Source organism: Arachis duranensis, chromosome 9, assembly GCF_000817695.3.
Source record: "Arachis duranensis cultivar V14167 chromosome 9, aradu.V14167.gnm2.J7QH, whole genome shotgun sequence".
Taxonomy (NCBI): Eukaryota; Viridiplantae; Streptophyta; class Magnoliopsida; order Fabales; family Fabaceae; genus Arachis; species Arachis duranensis.
The window spans coordinates 24,715,565-24,737,087 of NC_029780.3; the positions used below are offsets into that span (position 1 = coordinate 24,715,565).

Consider the following 21,523-nt stretch of genomic DNA (forward strand, 5'->3'; position numbering starts at 1 on the left):
TGCGTCGGTTTAGACTATACTACGATTGATTACTTGATAATTTCTGTACCGGCAAAAATTCAATCGTCAAAATGGCGCCGTTGCCGGGGAATGCGCATGAGTGCCATGTTTTTGGTTAGTGTAAATATGTGAATATTGTGAATATGTTTGTCTTTTGTTTGTTTGTTAGTTTTTGTTAGTTTTAGATCTCTATTGGTTTTGTTTCTATTTGCCACTATGAACTCTCGTCCTTGTGGTTTTGGATATGACTATGACTACTTTGTAGGCGATGAAAACTTGAATGATGGCTCACATTATGGGATAGACGAATTCTCAGGAGGGGAGCCGTATCCATATGAGCAATCACCATGGCAACCTTCCCCTTCAAGTTACTATGATGGTAATCCTTCCTATAATGCATATCATTCCTATGGATATGATGATACGTATCATGGTTATACCTCTCAACCACCACCATTCTATACACCATATTCTCAACCCACACCTTATTTCCACCAATTGCCTACATATGATCCAAATCTATATTCCCCCTATGCATATCCTTATGACGATTATGAACAAGCAACCCTTGAATCACCACCACTCCAACATTTTTACCCTCCCACCCAAGCCCCCATAAATGATACACTTGGTATCATTCTTCAAGAGCAAGAAGAGCTCCAAACCGCCTTCACTAGTTTCACCTCTACCCTCCAAGAATTTACGTCCCGTATAATTCCACCGTCCACCATTAACCAAAATAACTTCCCACCTCAAAGCCTTGATGAATCTTCTTTCCAACCATATCATGAATTCCCCTCTCCACCACAAACCTCCATGGAAGCATATCAATGTCCATTAATTCAAGAGCAATATGATCCTACTTATGTTAGTAAAGCGGAACAAGAATTGAGGGATCGTTTCAAGGAAGAAATGGACCGACTTCAGGCGACCATCCGTCAAAAGATAGATTCTTGGGATTCATATCACAACCGAAATGAGTTCACGGATGATTGTGAGAAAGCAACCAAAGAGGGAGGTATGAGGGAGACTTTAAAGTCTCAAGTTGAGTACAAGAAAATGGAGCGTATGTTGCAACAAGCGGAGGAAATGAAGATTGTTGAAAATAAAGAAGTGGAAGAAGACCTAGAGGAGGTTGAACAAGAAGGAAGTTCCATCAACGAAAATAACTCTACATCAAGTTACAATGGTGATCTTGTTGAAGCTTCCCCCATCGAATGTGAAATCAATGTTAAAGAGGGTGCGCAACCTCCGACACATGACTTGATCAATGATAAAGGTTTGAAGGAAGTTAGCAAACAAGAAGAATTCAAAATGAGTTATCAAAGAATGGAAATCATCATGGAGGAGCCAAAGGAAGTGGAACCTACAATGTCAAGACCATTGGACACCTTCCTTGCTAAGTCGCCGTCCCAATCACAAATTGAGTGGGTAATCATCTCATCCTTTAATTTTCTTGGCCCATGCCAATATGCATTGTTAGAAACGGACGGCCAACTTAGAGCTCTTTGTGGGCTAGAGAGTAAGAACGGATTAGATGTCGGTGGACAAATTGAATCAAGGTGCATAAAGGATGGAATATCAAACTTTAAATCTCAAAGGTGGAGTGAAGCCAAATTCAATGGGATTAGGATGATGAGTATGAGTCACAAGGAGAATTCAATAAGTTTGTCACCCTATAGGAAGCATGAAGATCAAGAAGAAAAGGAGTTAACAAATAAAGTATGGGACCCCGGAACATACATAGACCACTATCAACTTAAGGGCCTTGTTACTTGCTTAGGCCCCCTTGAAGGCCTTGTACGTTTAAATTGGGATCCCGGAGGCTATTGGAAGTGCAAACATTGGTGGGGATTCGAGGAAGAGTTTAAGCATAAGCCACCCTAGCAAGGACTCCACCAAATGTCCAACTTAAGGACTTTAACTAAAAGTGCTAGGTGGGAGACACCCCACCATGGTAAACTCTTTCCACTCTCTTCTAACCTTGTTTAATAAGTGATTTGAGTTGCCATTGTAGGTAGGTCTGCATATCATAATTAGCTTGTTTGTATACATTAGTAGCTAGAATATTGACATATATGTTGTGATTAGTAGAAATAGAATAAATCTCAAAACCAACTTGCATTTTAGAAAGTGTAGGTTTTTGACTAAATAAGGAGTTGTAGGCACCATAGGGAGTTTTTGGGCAAGCAGAGCTTTTAGGCATTATCCTTTTCACAAAAAAAAGGGGGGGTGGACGCGCGCGCACACTGCACGCGCACGCGTCCATGAGCGGATGCATCACCACCCATATTCTAGAGAGTTGGGCCTCTCCTAGGCCAGCGTTGTGCCTCGAGCCCAACTCACTTCACGCTTACGCGCACTACGTGCGTGCGCGCCATACAAACATAGGGAGTAGCACGCGTGCGCGCAACTTCCGCGTACGCGTCGAATTGCTGCTGCAAAATCTTGCGCCAAGCCCCAGAGAGTTAGGCCAGCTCTGGGCCATCCTTAAGCCCCTGGCCCAATTCAGCTCGCGCGGCCGCGTACATGCCGCGTACGCGCAGGTATAGGTAGTGCAACCACCAGGCCATTGACCAGAGAGTTAGGCCTCCTATGGGCCAACCTTAAGCCTACAGCCCAACTCCTTTCACGCGTGCGCGCACGGTACGCGCACGCGTCTTTACCCATTTCGATCTTTCGCGCCTAAGCGCGCTGTACGCGTACGCGTAGGCCCCTAGATTCTTCAATGCACGCGGACGCGCAAGGTGCGCGCCCGCGTCGTTTCGAATAGATGAGCCAGCACATATGGATGCACCACCTCAGCCACAGCCAGAGCCTACCGGTGTACCTATCCCTGATCCTCAGGATTAGCATCGAGGACGATGCTTAATCTTAAGTGTGGGGAGGCAGCCGGTGGCATCATTAGATACCGGTGAACACTTTGCTAGCTATCTTACTTTGCACACTTTTTGTATACATTTGATGTATTTTGAGTTTATTTTGGATACTTTTACTGCTTGATACTTCTACTGCTTATTTTAGATTTATTTTGGATTTTAGATACTTTGATGCTTATGGATATCTTTAGATGTTTTAGATGATAGATTTCATACTTTTACTTTTACTTGAATCTTTCTTTATACGTTTTTGCATATTTTTCTTTTTAATTCGTGGTTGTGATTATAAATCATACTTGAATTGTAAATATTTAGTCACCCTTTTTGTATAAGAAATTGATTTTAAGTGAAAAAGGGAAAGGGTGAACTAAGAAAATTTTTGAATTTTTCAATCACAACAATGCTTATTCAAATATTGAAAGTTTTCAAGAAGTTCAAATATAGGGCATCAACCCAATTGATTGAAAGAAAGTTTTTAATGGAACTTGCTTGAATTTCATACTTTGTGAAGCATGTATTGAATTGAGAACACAAGCTTGTGAGACTTGAGCCTATTGATGTGGTTACACTTTATAACCATTTATTTTCCATTCTTGTGTGAATTTATTCTCTTTCTATGATTGTAATTCTTGATTTGCTTGATTCTATATGTCCATTTATTTCTTGTATTTATGCATTTATATGATTGAGGCCATTACTTCATTAGCCACTTACCCAAATAGCCAACCCTTTATTCTCCATTGTTAGCCAATTTTGAGCTTATGCTTAACCAACTTATTCTCATTTTAGCACATTACAAGCCCAAGGCGGAAAACCAATGAAAAGTCCTTGTTTGGATCTTTGATTAGCCTAGGCTAGTGAGAGTGTTTATTATTCAAAGTTGGTGAGGCTTGGGAACATTGGATGGGATAAAAGGGGTAGTACACCTTCATGTTTAGGAATTGGGTACATATTCTTGTATTGATTAAATGAATAGACCTTGTGCATTGATGTTCTTGTATATAGCTTGACAAAAGAAAAAGAAATGAAAAGAAAAAAAAAGAAAAAAAAGAGAAATAAAAGTGAATTTGAGAAAAACAAAAGAAAAAAAAAAGAAAGAAAAAGAAGAAAAAGAAGGAAAATAATAAAAAGGGGACAAAATGCCCCAAAGTGAAGTCAATAAAAAGGAATCAATGCATAAGTGTTATAAATCAAATAAGGATGCATGAATATGTAAGAAAAAGTGAAGAATGGGTAGTTAGAATAGTTTGAATTTGTATAGGTCATCATATAGTTAGGTGGGAAAGTCTATGCTAATCAAAGATTCAAATCCTAGTCCACTTAACCATAAATGATCCTACCTTGACCCTAACCCCATTACAACCTAAATGAAAGACCTCATGATGAATGTATGCATGCATTGAATAAATGTTGATTGTTAGAAGAAAATCAAATTTTGGAAAGCTTGATTAGAAGAGAATTGAGTGAATTGACCCTTAAACACTTGAGTGAATAGAGCGGATATACATATCCGGTGAGGGTTCAAAAGTTCAATCACATGTGTTCACCCATATTATCTATATTCTTGCAAGTTTAAATTCTTGTTGATAATTCAATACAATTGTGGTTGGAATTAATTCCTATTACCTAGCCCTTGTGCTTACACATACTCTCTTGGCAATTTGATGTGTTTGAATTAAGCATTTGCATTTATTTTAGGGTAGTTGCATTTAGATAGGACTCACATAGTTTAGTTGCATTCAAATAAATGTCATAACCCTTAGTTCCTTCCTATTTTAGCATGAGGACATGCTAAGGTTTAAGTGTGGGGAGGTTGACAAACCCCAATTTGACGGTTTGTTTTGTATTGAATTCAGAGCATCTTGATAACCTTTTGTCACATTTAGCCTATGAATTAGCATGGTTTTGTTATCTCTCCCATATTTGTGCTTAAGTGTAAAAACATGCTTTGTAAGCCATATTTTGATGACTTCTAATTTCTCTTTGATTCCATAAGATGCCTTGATGTGTTTGCTAGTAATCTCAGGATGAAATAGGCTAGGCATGGATCAAAGGAAGCAAGGAAGGAAGCATGCAAGTGGAGAGAAGCACGAAAAGCCAAAGAGTTGATCTCAGCCGAGCACGCGTACGCGCACAAGGCGCTCGCGCGCACATCGCAGAATTGGCCGAGGACGCGCACGCGTACCGTGCGCGCACGCGTCGTAGTCCGCACGTGATTCTTTTATTACAACACGTGCCTGGCGATTTTGGAAGGTTTCAGCAACCAACTTTGGCGCCAAAATGCATATAAGAGCCAAGGATTGAAGGGGATTGACATTCAATTCACACATTGACACACATTCACATCCATAGACTAATTTTAGATCATTAGGTAGATATTTTTAGTTAGTTACATTTGTAGAGAGAGAAACTCCAACAAGATTTTATTTTTCATTGTTGTTCATTGTTGATTGTTGTTAATCTCTTGTATTGAATTACTTTGATTCTAAGTCTCTTCTCAATTCTACCATGTCTTTTATTCTTGCTCTCCAAGTGTTTGAGAAAATGCCAACTTTAGATATGGAGTAGTATTCCCTCACTTGGCCTAGTGGTTGAGTCATTGGAGACACTTGAATAATGGATGTCAATTGTTGATTAAGAATTGAGAATTGCTAATTGACTTGGAGTGCACTAAAGCTAGACTTCCCTAGGGTAAGACTAGGACTTGTGACTTGAGTTAGTTACTTTTACTTGACTTTCCTCTATAATTAGGGGTTGACTAAGTGAAGCAACACTCCTTTGTTATCACAATTGAAGGAAATTATAGTGATGGAACTTCCAATGTTCAACCTTGGCCAAGACTTTTAATATTGATTGATTGTTGTTTTCTTTTATTCACGCTTTTATGCCACATTCTTCAAGCCACAAAAAGATCACTTAACCAATACATGCATCCTTGTAGCATTCCTAGGGAAGAACGACTCGGGACTAATACTCTCGGTTATAGATTGTAGATTTGTTTGATGATGGATTTTGCGTCGGTTTAGACTATACTACGATTGATTACTTGATAATTTCTATACCGGCAAAAATTCAATCGTCACAACTTCCTAAGAGCATTCAAAGTCCATTCCTTGCAAAAGCTTGTTGTCAATATTGGGTATTCAAGAACGGTGGAGGTGTACAACATCAACTATAAGAGGTTAGAAGAGCGAGGCGAGGCATCTGCCAGGTGGTGCGATGCCATTGGACTCATACATTGGGTATTGGCATTCGACGAGGGACATCGATGGGGCCATATGACGACGAACCTTGTCGAGTGCATTAACTCAATGTTGAAGGGTGCCTGTAATCTACCTGTGTTGGCGCTGGTTCGAGCAACATATTATCGAGGTTAAATGAACCTTTTACGCGGAAGCGTCCCGAGACTCACGAATACAAGCGTGCTGGATTTACTTACTCCGTATTTTCACAACAGCGGATAGAGGCAAATATGCAACAGGTTGGGAATATAGTTGTGCACCAGTTTGACAGACGAAATGAGGTGTTTGAGGTGCGCAAAATGACTAGCGGGATGGTGTCAGTTGTTGATCTTACGCGACGAACATGTGACTGTGGGCACTTTCAGGTGGAACGACTACCATGTTGTCATGTTATTGTTTGCTGTGCTAACCAGCGTCTCGATTGGCAGCTGTATGTGCATGACGCGTACAAGATGACAGAGGTTCCTAAGGTATATAGATTTGAGTTCACACCGTTAGGTGATCCCGAGACATGGCCTGCATATGAGGGACCCACATTGGTCGCTAATCCCGCCTTGAGGCGAACATCGAAAGGTCGCCCCAAATTGACCCGATACTTAAATGAGATGGACTCACGCGACATGCGTGATCCTCAGATATGCCGTCTCTGTGGTGCTCACGGTCATAGTCAGAGTCGATGTCTTCAGCATGATGGACCGAGTGGGGGCGGGTGAATGTTTTTTTTATTTTCGTCGTGATTGTATTTTTAAATTTGCATTTTGTCAGTTGATGTTTTTTATGTTAGTCGTATTTGTATTTTTAAATTTGAGTTTATCCATTGATATTTAATGTCAGGTTAATATTATCATTTACTGCCTTCGTGAAGTAAATATACAAAAGATTAACTACGAATTACATAGGTCAACATACAGAACATTAAATACAAATTACATTAACTTAATTCTTAGGATTAAATCTAAAAACCCTAAACCATATGCTTACTTGTTTCGAGCCAACAAGTTCAGTCCCTAACCCATCATGCCCTGACCGAACCGCGACGGAGTATACCTATCAGGCGGATTTCGCTCCATTCGTAGGTCATATGGGTGACATGGAACTGAATCATCCATACCCGGAGCAGCGGACCCATCTGCATCTGCTGGAGCGTCAGACCCACCTGCCTCTGCCGAAGCAGATGCACCGAGGTTGTACTTGTCAACAACTGTGTATGCCCGCTGAAGGAAACCACTATCACACGACGCAACCCCTAACGTGTGGTCGGAAGCAGGACCCCGCAAACCATGGCCCATACCTGTTGATGCCTTATGTGAGTCAGCCGACCCTGACGGTGAATGCATAGCACTGAAATCTGACTAACCACCCAAACTAGCATTGGCCCAATTCTGTAGTTGTTGATCTTTGTGATAGCCGACGAAAAAGTCAAACCAATCATGATCGGCTGGAATCATCGGTATGGGCTGATGCAACTAGCTGGACCGGCCTAGGTGGTTGGGCTAAGGGTGCTGGCTGTGCTGAAAGTGGTGGCTGCCTTGAGAGTGCTGGTTGTGCTGACTACGACGTCTGTGGTGGCTGGAATCACTGTGATGAGTGTGATAGCTACCATGACTGTGGTCCGGTGGCTGTGATTTATAATAAGGAAACGGCTTAAATAGTGCATGCTGAGGTGGACCCTGAGGTACATGAGGCTATAGATGCTGAGGAACATACTCCAACAATCTCAGCATATGTCCGAACGAGTCCACGTACCAATCTTGATACTCCATGGTCGGTATAAAGTCCTAGGTCGGAAGGGGGTGCAGATCCCGCAGTCGAGTGTTTCGCCTGTTGCCCCACTCCGCTATCCATGCCCCATGCAAAACATTCCAGTCATGAAGCTGCACTCCGCGAAGAGCGATGCAACGCTGGTCCAGTGGAATGTCCCTTGCTCCTTGCGGGGGAGGTTGTGCGTATCCAAACTGGCGCATCACGCAGTCTGCAGGGTGCCATTCGATACACTCGAACGACAACAACAAAGCAATGGTATCACACACATCAAGATGTCCATGTAACTCGCCGGATATGATCATTCTTTCGTACGGTCGCCACTCAAACTGCCACATATAATTCATATGTTAGAACTTTAACATTAACGTTTGGAATTAGGAATCACAAGAACCATATATATTTACCTCCTTTATGTAGTATAAATAAGCTGTATGTGCATGAGGTGTACAAGATGACAGATGTTCGTAAGGTATATAGATTTGAGTTCACACCGTTAGGTGATCCCGAGACATGGCCTGCATATGAGGGACCCTTATTGGTCACTAATCCCGCCTTGAGGCGAACGTCGAAAAGTCGTCCCAAATTGACCCAATACTTGAATAAGATGGACTCACACGACATGAGTGGTCCTTAGATATGCCGTCTCTGTGGTGCTCAGGGTCATAGTCGGAGTCGATGTCTTCAGCATGCTGGACCCTGTGGTGCGGGTGAATGATTTTTATTTTCGTCGTGTTTGTATTTTTAAATTTGAGTTTATGCATTGATGTTTAATGTCAGGTTATATTATCATTTACTGCCTTCATGAAGTAAATATACAAAAGATTAACTATGAATTACATAGGTCAACATACAGAACATTAAATACGAATTACATTAACTTAATTCTTAGGATTAAATCTAAAAACCCTAAACCCTATGCTTACTTCTTTCGAGCCAACCAGTTTAGTCCCTTACCCATCATGCCCTGACCGAACCACGACGAAGTATACCTATCAGGCAGATTTCGCTCCATCCGTAGGTCATATGGGTGACCTAGAACTGAGTCATCCATACCCAGAGCAGCCGACCCACCTGCATATGACGGAGCGTCAGACCCACCTGCCTCTGCTGGAGCAGATGCACCGGGGTTGTACTCATCAACAACTGTGTATGCCCCCTGAAGGAAACCACTATCACACAACGCACCCCCTGACGTGTGGTCGGAAGCAGGACCCCGCAAACCATGGCCCACACCTACTGATGCCCATGTGAATCAGTCGACCTTGACGGTGAATGCATAGCATTGAAATCTGACCAACCACCCAAACTAGCATTGGCCCATTTCTGTAGTTGCTGATCTCCGTGACCGCTGACAGAAAAGTCAAAACAATCATGACCAGCTGGAATCGTCGGTATGGGCTGATGCAACTAGCCAGACTGACCCGGGTGGCTGTGCTACGGGTGTTAGCTGTGTTGAAAGTGGTGGCTGCCCTAAGAGTGTTGGTTGTGCTGTCTACGACGTCTGTGGTGGTTGGAATCACTGTGATGAGTGTGATAGCTACCATAACCGTGGTCCGGTAGCTATGGTACATAATAAAGAAACGGCTCAAACACTGCATGCTGAGGTGGGCCTTGAGGTGCAGGTGGTTGTAAATACTAAGGAACATACTCCAACAATCTCAGCATATGTCCAAACGAGTCCACGTACCAATCCCAATACTCCATGGTCGGTATAAAGTCCCAGGTCGAAAGGGGGTGCAGATCCCGCAGTCGAGTAATTCGCCTGTTGCCCCACTCCGCTATCTATGTCCCATGCAAAACTGTCCAGTCATGAAGCTGCACTATGCGAAGAGCGATGCAATGCTGGTCCAGTGAAATGTCTCTTGCTTCTCACGGGGGAGGATGTGCATACCCAAACTGACGCATCACTCGGTCCGTAGGGTGCCATTCGATACACTCGAACGACAACAACAAAGAAATGGTATCACACACATCAAGATGTCCATGTAATTCGCCGGGTATGATCATTCCTTCGTACGGCCGCGACTCAAACTGCCACATATAATTCGTATGTTAGAACCCTAACATTAACGTTTGGAACTAGGAATCACAAGAACCATAAATATTTATCTCCTCTATGTTGTCCATTCAGCTGTATGTGTATGACGTGTACAAGATGACAGAGGTTCGTAAGGTATATAGATTTGAGTTCACACCGTTAGGTGATCCCGAGACATGGCCTGCATATAAGGGACCCACATTGGTCGCTAATCCCGCCTTGAGGTGAACGTCGAAAGGTCGCCCCAAATTGACATGATACTTGAATGGGATGGACTCACGCGACATGTGTGGTCCTCGGATATGCCGTCTCTGTGGTGCTAGGGTCATAGTCGGAGTCGATGTCTTCAGCATGCTGGACCGAGTGGTGCGGGTGAATGATTTTTATTTTTGTCGTATTTGTATTTTTAAATTTGTATTTTGTCAGTTGATATTTTTTATGTTAGTCGTGTTTGTATTTTTAAAATTGAGTTTATCTATTGATGTTTAATGTCAGGTGAATATTATCATTTACTGCCTTCGTGAAGTAAATATACAAAAGATTAACTACGAATTACATAGGTCAACATACAAAACATTAAATACGAAGTATATTAACTTAATTTTTAGGATTGAATCTAAAAACCCTAAACCCTATGCTTACTTCTTTCAAGCCAACCAGTTCAGTCCTTTACCCATTATGCCCTGACCGAACCGTGACGGAGTATACCTATCAGGCGGATTTCACTCCGTCCGTAGGTCATATGGGTGACCTGGAACTGAGTCATCCATAGCCGGAGCAGCCGACCCACCTGCCTCTGCCAGAGCAGCTGCACCGGAGTTGTACTCGTCAATAACTGTGTATGCCCGCTGAAGGAAACCACTATCACACGACGCACCCCCTGACGTGTGGTCAGAAGTAGGACCTCGCAAACCATGGCCCATACCTACTGATGTCCCATGTGAATTAGCCGACCTTGACGGTGAATGCATAGCACTGAAATATGACCAAGCACCCAAACTAGCGTTGGCCAAATTCTGTAGTTGCTGATCTTCGTGACCGTCGATAAAAAAGTCAAACCAATCATGACCGGCTGCAATCATCGGTATGGGCTGATGCAACTAGCCGGACTGGCCCGGGTGGCTGTGCTAATGGTGCTGGCTGTGCTGAGAGTGGTGGCTGCCCTGAGAGTGCTGGTTGTGCTGACTACGACGTCTGTGGTGGCTGGACTCACTGTGATGAGTGTGATAGCTACTATGACTGTGGTTCGGTGGCTATGGTACATAATAAGAAAACGGCTCAAACACTGCATGCTGAGGTGGGCCCTGAGGTGCAGGTCACTGTAGATGCTGAGGAACACACTCCAACAATCTCAGCATATGCCCGAACGAGCCCACGTACCAATCCCGATACTCCATGGTCGGTATAAAGTCCCAGGTCGGAAGGAGGTGCAGATCCCGCAGTCGAGTGTTTTGCCTGTTGCCCCACTCCGCTATCCATGCTCCATGCAAAATTGTCCAGTCATGAAACTGCACTCCGCGAAGAGCGATGCAATGCTGGTCCAGTGGAATGTCCTTTGCTCCTTGCGGGGGAGGTTGTGTGTATCTTCCAATCTCACTAACACACTCTCACTAATGTATATAACTGGGAGTGGGAAGACTCTTTATATAAGGCTATGACCAACGCTTGCTGTTTACTGGGGTGGAAGAGTTGTCTCCTGCATGCAGACAGCTTCCAACACGGCCACCCCGTGTTGTTGGGGTGTTGACACGCTTCTGACGAGTCGGGTTACTATTCCTCCTGCGTGTTGACTGTGACCTCCACCGATCGGCAAAACACCCCACTCCCCAATATTCAGCCAAAACACCAACAAACTTTTTATAAGAAAGATAATTTTTGATTTTTTTTGTCAAAAAAAAAAAAATTGGAAATAGAAAATTGAACCCAACAACTTCTTAATTTGTCATATAATTCGGTATTTTGGAAGAAAAAAACATACAAAAACACCAATATCAATGAAATTCACACATTCTAGTCTATATTAAATATAAAAAAAGAGTATAGGTAGACAATGAAAATATTAAACAATATGAATAATGGATATATCGGATGTTCATTTTACTAGATGTGCAAATAATTATTCTAATTTTAAAATTTAGGTAAATAATCTAAAAGTATGATTGATTTTAATTTAATTGATAGTTGTTCATATTATTCAAAAAAGTTATTGATTTCTATCAATTTTTTTAGCCTAATAATGAACGGTACTTGATGATAGACTATATTATCCTCAGTATTTCCGTTAATTTATTTATACAATCAATGGTTGAAATTTATACATTTCATGCTTGACGCAAGTTAATACACTTGTTATTCACTAAACTAGTGTCAATTTTTCTCTTAAGTAGATTAGAAATAAATCTAGTAATTGAAGAACAATGAACATACGAGAAGCTCGTACACGATGCGGTATTCGCTGTTCTTAAACCTGAACTCGAGAGTTCAAACTTAAAGCTTTTTCTTCGGTCATTACCTTTTTTTTTTTTCTTTTAAATTTTTAAATAAAGCTTGTCTTTTCTGCTCCTACTATATACGGTATATTGACTTCAAAATAAAGGATTTTTGCAGCATCGGTTTCCATAACAATAAGCGTGCAAGTTGGTGACAACGATTGAGGTTGTCTCGAGCTTTGAAAATAACCGATCAAAGTCTGAGTTGTGTCTTGAACGTTCTGAATCCTGACACCAAAGTTTGAACACTACTCCCATAGCTTTACCTTTTCCTTTCACACCCAAAATAATATCAAATATTTAAATAATAATAATAATAATAATAATAATAATAAAGAGTTAGAAAAAGGTAACTGGATTTGGGTTATCTGACACTATCACGTGATCTAGCACTCACGACATTGGTTTCGTGCTGTCTTAAAACAAACAGTACCTTTAGCCCACGCGCCATTTTTCTTCTTTCTCTCTCCCCCCCTCTCTCCACTGTTATTATGGCATTCTAATGGAGGTTGCTGTTGCTGTTGTTGTTGCTTGCGTTTACTTTGTATGAAGCTCAAGGGATTCAATTTTTCACTCCCGGATCTTCTTCTTCTTCTTCCTCAAGCTTAGGTAGTGTGAGCTCATTTTTTTTAAACCTATTTTTCATTTTTTGGATTGGTTTCTCTGTTATCCAAACATTTGGTCTTTTTCAATTTTGGTTGGTGTTACGATTTACATTTTGTTTTGGGATGCAGTTGATCGATACTTACTTGTCAAGTTTCTACTTTTACCGTTTTATGTAGTTTCTGCTTTTTATATTCTTTTCTGGGTAGCTGGTTTTCTCTCTTTTATTCTTTTTATTTTTTTTTTATCTTTTGGTGCTTTTCAGTTTGAAACTGAACAATGAACATGACATACTTGTAACTGTTTGTAAATTATGATAACCTCCAGTTTCAATGTGTTAACATTCAACCTTACCCCCCCTCCTCATTTTATCTATTTGTTCAGTTGTTTCGAAATCTGTTCATGTTCTTTGGATCATGACATTCTTTCAACCTTCTTCAGTTCTTTGGTTTTGTTAATGTTAAGCCTTTTTTTGTGTGTTTTGGTCTTGGTTTTGCTTGTGTTTCTTTTTCCTTTTCAGATTATGGTTGTGTTATAATTTAACTAGGTGGTATGCCCTAAATTTTGTTGAATATTTCTCTGGATTTTGGGAAATGCAGGTAAATGGGAATCATTTCAAGGAAGATCTTTCCTGCATGTGGAAGCATGTGTGTTTGCTGTCCTGCATTGAGGTCGAGATCACGACAACCGGTCAAGCGTTACCGGAAGCTTCTTGCTGATATCTTCCCCAAATCCCCTGTTAGTCTCTTATATATCAAACTCTTTTCCATTGAAAATTTGATTAGTTACCCCATTGATCTCATTTTTTTTTAGCTACATTGTTGCTAGTTTTAGGTGATGCCCCTTATTTTACCATTGTGACAAATTTTAGTGGTGACTATTGTATATACTAAGAAAAAGGACTTAAGATATGAATGATTATGCAGCTATCTATGTGAAAGGAAGATTATCAGACTCTTATTTTCTTTTCAAATACTTAATAGGATGAGTTTCCAAGTGAAAGGAAGATTATCAAGTTATGTGAATATGCAGCAAGAAATCCTTTCCGGATTCCAAAGGTATTTATTCTTTGTCTTGAATGTTTATTGGCAATGCTGGTAAAAGAAAATTGGGCATGCTTGGTTTACACGAGTCTATTTTCGAAGTTCATGATGATATCCTTTTTCTTCCCCTGATAGATTGCGAAACATCTTGAGGAAAGGTGCTACAAAGAGCTCAGATCTGAGCACATCAAAATCAAACCTGTCAAGATTGTCGCAGAAACTTTCAATAAGTTGATTTCCGTTTGTAAGGTGCAGATGTAAGTTTCCTATCTGATTAATAGTTAGCTTTTGTTTCCACATTCTGTTGACGGCTCTCTGATATCAAACTATTAATCGTCTCTACCACACAGCGCCCGATTCATCTTGATAGTCTATTTTTCTAAAATACAAATTAAAAGTTAAATAATAATGATGTGTCCTTTTTATTGCAGAGCATACTTTGCGGTTAATGTGCTCGATGTGATGTCGGAGCTCCTGGGTTGTTCTAAGGATGAGACCATCCAAACACTTGGTTGCCAAGTCTTAACAACTTTCATATACTCTCAGGTGAAAAATGCAATCGAGAAGGCCTAAGCTACTTTCGATGTTTGCTTATGCATAAGTGTAATTTCATTCAATTAGTATTTACTTGGATGTATCTACCAAGAAACAGGAAAAAGTTAATGAATACTACTAGTACATAGTAGTGATAATCTGAAGCAGTTTTTTTTTTTTTGTAGTTATAGGTTTTGCCTTGGCTATTGCTTTTAGATTATCTCTACTTATATATTTGACACAATGAAAGAACAGGTTGATGCAACTTATACTCATAACATGGAGAAGTTGGTGAGGAAAGTATGCATGCTATCGCGGGAGCATGTCGGAGCACTTGAAAAGCGCTGCTTGAGGGCATCAAGCTTGCAATGCCTTTCCGCGATGGTAAGTAGAGTGTTCGATCCAATTCTGTGTGCTATTATGTTGTGTTTCAGTGCATGGAGGTTGGTTTATTTCCATTCCTACTATTTTCTTTTAAAGTTTCATGGTATATGCGTGTTGATTTCCTTGGCAGATTTGGTTCATGGCTGAATTTTCACACATTTTCGTGGATCTTGATGAGGTAAGTTATTCATCATTGTTGGAAGTGACATTGTAATGAAATACTCCCTTTGTTTCCATATCAATTAAGAAACCCAAAATCAAGGACTTTTACCAAAATATCCTTATGTTTTTTGCATGCCATTATTCTAGTAGTTTTTTGAAACCAGAATTTGTCGTAGGATTTTATTCTTATTCATCATTATCAATCTTCAAATTCTCTTTCAACACACTTGACAAAACAGAAAAATTATATAGATTATGCTAAACAAGCAGGTTTTGCTACCAATAAACTCAAATAGAAAGGAGAAGAATATTAAGAGTCAACACATTACTAGGAAGGTTTCTATGTTTAGCAAGAGAGAAATTGAGAGAATGAGAGTGAGTGATGAGGAAGAACATGAAGAAATCGGAAGATTAAGACTGAGTGAGAGGATACGAGAGTGAGATTCAGAGTTTTTGCGTAACCATTTTGATGAAGAAGATGAAGAGCACGAGAGTGAGAGTGAGTGGTAACATGCGCTTAGGGTGTGAGTGTTTCTGGTTGGTCAGGGTTTTGAACTATTTTATTGTGTAAATGCTTCATTGTTTATTGTGCTTAACATTAGTTGAAAATACTTGATCAATTTTATTTTATATTAAAATGTGAGAATGATAGACAACTAACTCAAGAAAGTTTCTCTAAAGTAACAAATATTGTGAACGAGAGGGAGCAAATTTACAGTGAACATTTCTATCCATCATTCTGTCATGTTCTTTAATCAATAGCTTGTTTTAAATTGACATTAGCAAAATGCAGATCATTGATGCCGTTTTAGATAACTACAAATGCGGTACACCAATTGAAGATGGTGGAGTGAGGGCAGAGCCTCATCATAATTGGGTGGATGAGGTTGTCCGACGTGAAGGTCGCGGTGGTTCAGTTGTCAGTGATGGCATTCACTCTAGCTGCTCCATCATCCAGCCAGAACCAGAAAAAAAGGATCCTTCTCGATTGACCAGGTATTCCTGATATTCAACAACTTACAAGAATGTTTTGTAGCTGTGGTGATTTTGCCTTTAATAGTGGCTGCTTCTAAAACTGTATTTTGTTTTTATTTTTAATCATTGGTACAGAGAAGAAAGTGAAACACCAGAAATATGGGCTCAGATATGCATTCAAAGAATGGTTGAGTTAGCAAAGGAAAGATCTACTATGCGCCGTGTAATGGATCCGATGTTTGTTTACTTCGATTCTAGGCAGCATTGGGCTCCTCAGCAAGGGCTAGCAGCAAAAGTCTTATCCAGCATGGCCTACTTCATGGAGAACTCTGGTATTATTATCTCTGACACATTCCGGTTCTATGAATTTTCATAAATAAATCATTCTTTATTCAAATATGTAATAAATTTAGGATTTTAAACAGCTATGATCAATGCTATGTTAGGTGCTTCTGTAAATATTTTTATTCTTTTCCCATAATATTGTTTTCCTTTCTGTTCGGCTTTTTCTACAGGGAATCAACAGTTAATTCTAACTTGTGTGGTACATCATTTGGATCACAAAAATGTTATGAATGATCCAAAACTTAAGACATATATTGTTCAAGTTGCCACATCATTGTCTATGCAAATTAGATCAGGGGCAGGGTTGAAAGAGATCGGTTTTGTTGGTGACCTCTGCAGGCATCTAAGGAAAAGCCTTCAATCCTCTGGCAGCGAATTTGTCGGCGAGCAAGAGTTCAATGTGAATATCTCTCTCCAAAATTCTATTGAGGACTGCTTATTAGAAATCGCCAACGGGGTAGGTTTGTGTTTTCATTCTTCCCCCGCATTATGGTTTTCTAATAACTAAGTTGCTGCAAGCTATTTAGTTACTAAATTACTGCATTCCTTTTCTTCATTTACAGGTCACTGAAACCCAACCGCTATTTGACTTGATGGCAATAACCCTGGAAAGTTTACCATCTGGTCCTCTTGCTAGGGCAACAATCGGATCAGTGATAGTCCTTGCTCGTGTGGTCACCCTAGCGTTGTCTCGTTTAAATTCGCAGCAGGTGAGGAGCACGTTTCCATCCAGCATTGTCTAAAGTAAAGGATGAATAGTGCAAACAGAAGCTAGAATATTAAGTGATGCACTTAGTAAACTACTTTTTGTGATCTTGACAAGGCACTATGGTGTCGTTTGATCCATGTAGTTAACCTTACCTAATAGGTTAAGGCTTGGTGGTGGTTTTTGTTGTTGGTGGTGATGTTTTGTTTTTCATTCTTTTCAGTAATTAAGAGTGAATGATACCCATCATTTCAGAGGATACATCTAATAATTCTTTTTACGCTTCCACCCAGGGATTTCCTGAAGTTCTTCTCGTGCAACTTCTAAAAGTAATGTTGCATCCAGATTTGGAGGCTCGCGTTGGAGCACACGTAATATTTTCTGGGCTTCTTTTCCCAAGTTCCTTCCAAACACATGATGATTCCTCTATGCGGTCTGTATATACGGATCGACACAGTAAAAAGAGTTTTCAGACTGCATCTACATCTGCCTCTATTACGGCCTTACTTGAAAAGCTCCGCAAAGATCAAGATGGCATTAAAACTGAAGGTCATGGAAGTGCCATTCATGATGGTTGCAAGGAAAAAGATATTACTGCTGAAGACTACAAGCCAGGGTATGGCTTAAAGAATTCTCCTAACTTTTGCAAACTCAGCTCCATCATTGATAGGGCAATGGGATCACCGAGTTTGACTGACACTGTAAGTACTTGAATTGATTTTGGTGCCTTTTTAGTCAAGAAAACAATGAAAAACTGTTATTTACCCAGTTTTTGTATTGAACTTTCCTTCAGGAATTAGGTATTATGAAGTTAAATGAGGATCAAATAGGACAGTTGCTTTCTTCCTTTTGGATTCAAGCCAATCTTCCTGATAATTTACCTGCAAATTTTGAGGCTATATCTCACTCATTCATATCAACACTACTTGTTTTACGTGCAAAGGTAGGTTTGTATGTCTCATGCTGCCTGCTATTTCAATTTAATTCATTTCGAATTAATAGAACTGAATCTTCAAAATAGCACGACACCACAGTTCACTGAAATAAATGAAATTTTGCCTAAAATTCTACAGTAAGCTTAGCTATGAAGCGAAAATGTAACTTTGCTGATCTCATCAATTACACTTAAGAATTATTTTTTGTTTGACTTTGGTCTGGTTGCATTTGACTTAGTTACAGTCATATTGACTAGCATGCTTACCAAATATATGATTTTATACTTTGTAAGCTTTGATCCTTCAATTTGTTATGAATCTGGATCAACAATTTTGAGTGCATGATATATACCTTCATGAATTCTATTTTGTTGCCTTGGCTTTTAAAATTTATTGTTGCAGAACCTGAAAGACAAAGACAACCTGTTGATCCGCTTCTTCCAGCTTCCTCTGTCTCTCTGGACTATGTTGCTGGACTCCAGTAATGGTGTGACCTATTGAGTGTTTACGATGCATATCTGATTTCAATGGAACTGGATCTTTGATTTCAAGGAAAAATTTAAAATTATGTACTTATGTTGTGGCAGGAATGTTGCCGCCATCACATCAGAGGTCCGTTTTTGTATTATCTACTGGCATGTTGATGTCTGCCTGTAAAGTGTACCAGATTCATGATCTGAATGATGTGTTCACATCGTTAGCAATGTCTGAAGTGAGTGGCTGATCTCATTTTGATACTTTGCTAGTGTTCTCTTAATAGTTCTGTTTGGCTCGTCTTGTAGTTATCCTGGACCATGTAAAATATTTTGGCTCGTCCTGTTTCTGCACTTGTCTCCATTTCTAAACAGGCGTGTGTCCGGATGTCTCTTATACCTATCTTGAAATAGTCTTCAAACACAGTCATACACATTATTTGGTAGCTATCTCAAGATAGGATTAGAGAAAACTGAGCCACAAACTTGTTTGGGAGGGGAAATAGATACAGTTAGCGCAATGGACAATGTTACTGTCCTGGAACAAAATTTACTCAATTTGTTGTAAGCCTAAAAAGTGGGACAAAGTACAGAGACAACTTTTTTGTCTTAAGTGCACAACCCTAATTGAGATTGGTCATAAAACACCGAACTTTATTACCTCCAGAATGTCTTAATAACTTCCTGCTTCTATATAATCAGGTTGATCCATTTTTGGGTATCAATGACGATCATCAAGTATATGCTAAGGTCCATGTGGATTTGAGAGAATATGGTACTGCTGCGGATAATCAGGTGGCCATGTCAGTATTATCTGATCTACGGAGCAGAATATGCAAATGTGATGAGATCATAAAGGATCACTTGGCTCAAAATTTAGCTAATATCACGGAGGTACTCTTATTTTATCCTGATACACTATTTGTCCGTGAATCATAACCCTTTGTATTTACTTTATCTCTGTGGTTTCTGTTTCTCAAGCTGCATAGAGATATCCTGACAACGCTACTCTCGGAGGCATTTAAGCCGGATGAGGAATTTGTTTATGGTCCTCAGTCAATTCTTGATCATAATAAGATGAATATTCATCCCCAGGATTCACTGTCGTTTGATGGGGTACGTTTTCTCATCTCTGTTTGCCTCAAGTTCACTAGAATTTGGAGAATCTAGAGATAGTGGATATTGTTATTCTGATTATGATCAGTATTTGAGAATATTTAGGGGGATACACAGGGGTATTAGGGTCTTTACACTACTGAGTCAGTTATGAATCTGTTGGTGATAGTTGTCCTTTCTTGGTAGGATTTTCCTTCTGGCTCAGGAGTTGAGGATGACACAATAAGCGAAGCATCTGTCTCAGACCTTTCTCGATTTGTTCCGAAGATGCCTCCATCCCCTTCTATGCCTCATGTTATAAGCATTGGACAGCTTATGGAATCGGTACTCTCTCTCATGTTTGTGTATTTATCATGAAAGAAGCTCCTTCTACACGTAAACTCGCTTAGTTTTGCATTTATTTATAAGTGGACTTAGTTTTCTTAATGATGCATTTGTTGAATGTGACTCACCAATGTTCCTATAGTAGCTCAATAAATAAGCACATCCACTGCTTTTCAGGCACTAGAGGTAGCTGGTCAAGTGGCAGGGTCGACCGTCTCGACCTCACCCCTTCCATACAACGCCATGGCCAGCCAGTGCGAGAAGCTCGGGACATATGCAAGGAAGAAGCTTTCGAATTGGCTGACTTTTGAGAATCATCATTGCAGTCCAGCTGCTGATAAATATCTTCCTCCAATATGTGATAACTGGAAATCAGCACTTGAAAAGGTTTGTTCTGTATCTAATTCTAATGTGTTCTACTGTCAATTTAATAAAATCACTGCAGATATGAAATAATTACTTTTTGCATATAATCATGGAATTTCGAAATGTTGTTGTACTTATAAACTATTTTTTAACCTAAAGTTTACGATTATATTATAATTTGTTAAAAGTGTATATTGGGTGCAGGAAGTGAAGAGTGGAGAGAATAGGCAAGTAGCGGCAGCGTCGCCGAGGGAGCCATGGCTGGCAATGAAGCTGCCTCCTGCTAGTCCCTTTGACAATTTCCTCAAGGCCGCTGGCTGTTAACATATTATGTTAAATCTTGTTTCTTTCTAATTAAGTGTGTTAACATTTTGTATAGGGCACTAACTAACACGCTAAACTTGAATTGAAGGGTGAATGCTCCTTGTAAGGGTTACTCAATTATCAATTCTAACTGCATCTAAGACACGTCCTGTTATGAAGTCAACTGGATAGGGTTTCTTCAATTATTAATTACAATTAGTAGCACTATATGATGGCACATGTACGGATCCATAAGACCATATCTGCTATCAAGGATTGTGTAATTTAAACAGCTGTTTTTAATTATGGTGATGATTGTTAGAGTAGGGTTACCACTCCTACCATCATATTTAATGGGCAAGGCGGTGGTTAAATGTCAATGATTTTTGTTGTTTAAATAACATTTTTCTAAGCTGAACAAAACAATTGCACACTCCGAAGAGAAAAAAAGGCATCATTATTTTATTTTCTCCTTTTCTAATAAATACCATTGAGCAGAAATCAATACATAATATAATCAAGTGTTTAGACTTGCATTGATTTATTTAAGTTAACAAGGTTGGCAAAACAGTTACTGATAAATGTGAAATTGAGTGTAATTTGAATATTAATAAACAATTCTTAATTAATAAGAAAAACTAGTGTATTAATTCAGTAATTCAATGAATTAAGGATATAATTGATAAATTAATAATAAATTTTGGATGGGGAGCAAAGACTGAGTCCAAGAACAAGACTACGCCATGTAAAAATTTATGGGCTGGGTCTACACTTGTGTTATGTAATACAGGTACTAGCTGACTGATTGAGTGAACGTGTGTGAGACTCAGTGTTTGAGAGGG

The 21,523-nt window shown here is 39.8% G+C and overlaps 1 protein-coding gene across 1 annotated transcript; it reads left to right on the top strand.

Annotated features, from left to right (window-relative positions):
• Positions 1–12,765: 12,765 nt before the first annotated feature.
• LOC107465187 (protein SEMI-ROLLED LEAF 2) lies at positions 12,766–20,909 on the top strand. The gene is made up of 20 exons (XM_016084179.3): positions 12,766–13,021; positions 13,615–13,753; positions 13,999–14,073; positions 14,194–14,315; positions 14,490–14,604; positions 14,848–14,976; positions 15,107–15,154; positions 15,932–16,134; positions 16,249–16,445; positions 16,629–16,915; positions 17,022–17,168; positions 17,458–17,865; positions 17,958–18,107; positions 18,502–18,586; positions 18,687–18,811; positions 19,275–19,466; positions 19,554–19,688; positions 19,875–20,012; positions 20,190–20,399; positions 20,583–20,909. The coding sequence occupies exons 2-20, from the start codon at positions 13,619–13,621 to the stop codon at positions 20,700–20,702; spliced, it is 3,021 nt and encodes a 1,006-aa protein (XP_015939665.1). The 5' UTR covers positions 12,766–13,021; positions 13,615–13,618; the 3' UTR covers positions 20,703–20,909.
• The last annotated feature ends 614 nt before the right edge of the window (positions 20,910–21,523 follow it).

Coding starts and splice junctions, on each gene's coding strand:
- LOC107465187 (XM_016084179.3), top strand. CDS start 13,619: ATGGGAATCATTTCAAGGAAGATCTTTCCTGCATGTGGAAGCATGTGT. Junction 14,074..14,193: donor ATCCTTTCCGGATTCCAAAG/GTATTTATTCTT, acceptor TTCCCCTGATAG/ATTGCGAAACATCTTGAGGA. Junction 14,605..14,847: donor CAACTTTCATATACTCTCAG/GTGAAAAATGCA, acceptor ATGAAAGAACAG/GTTGATGCAACTTATACTCA.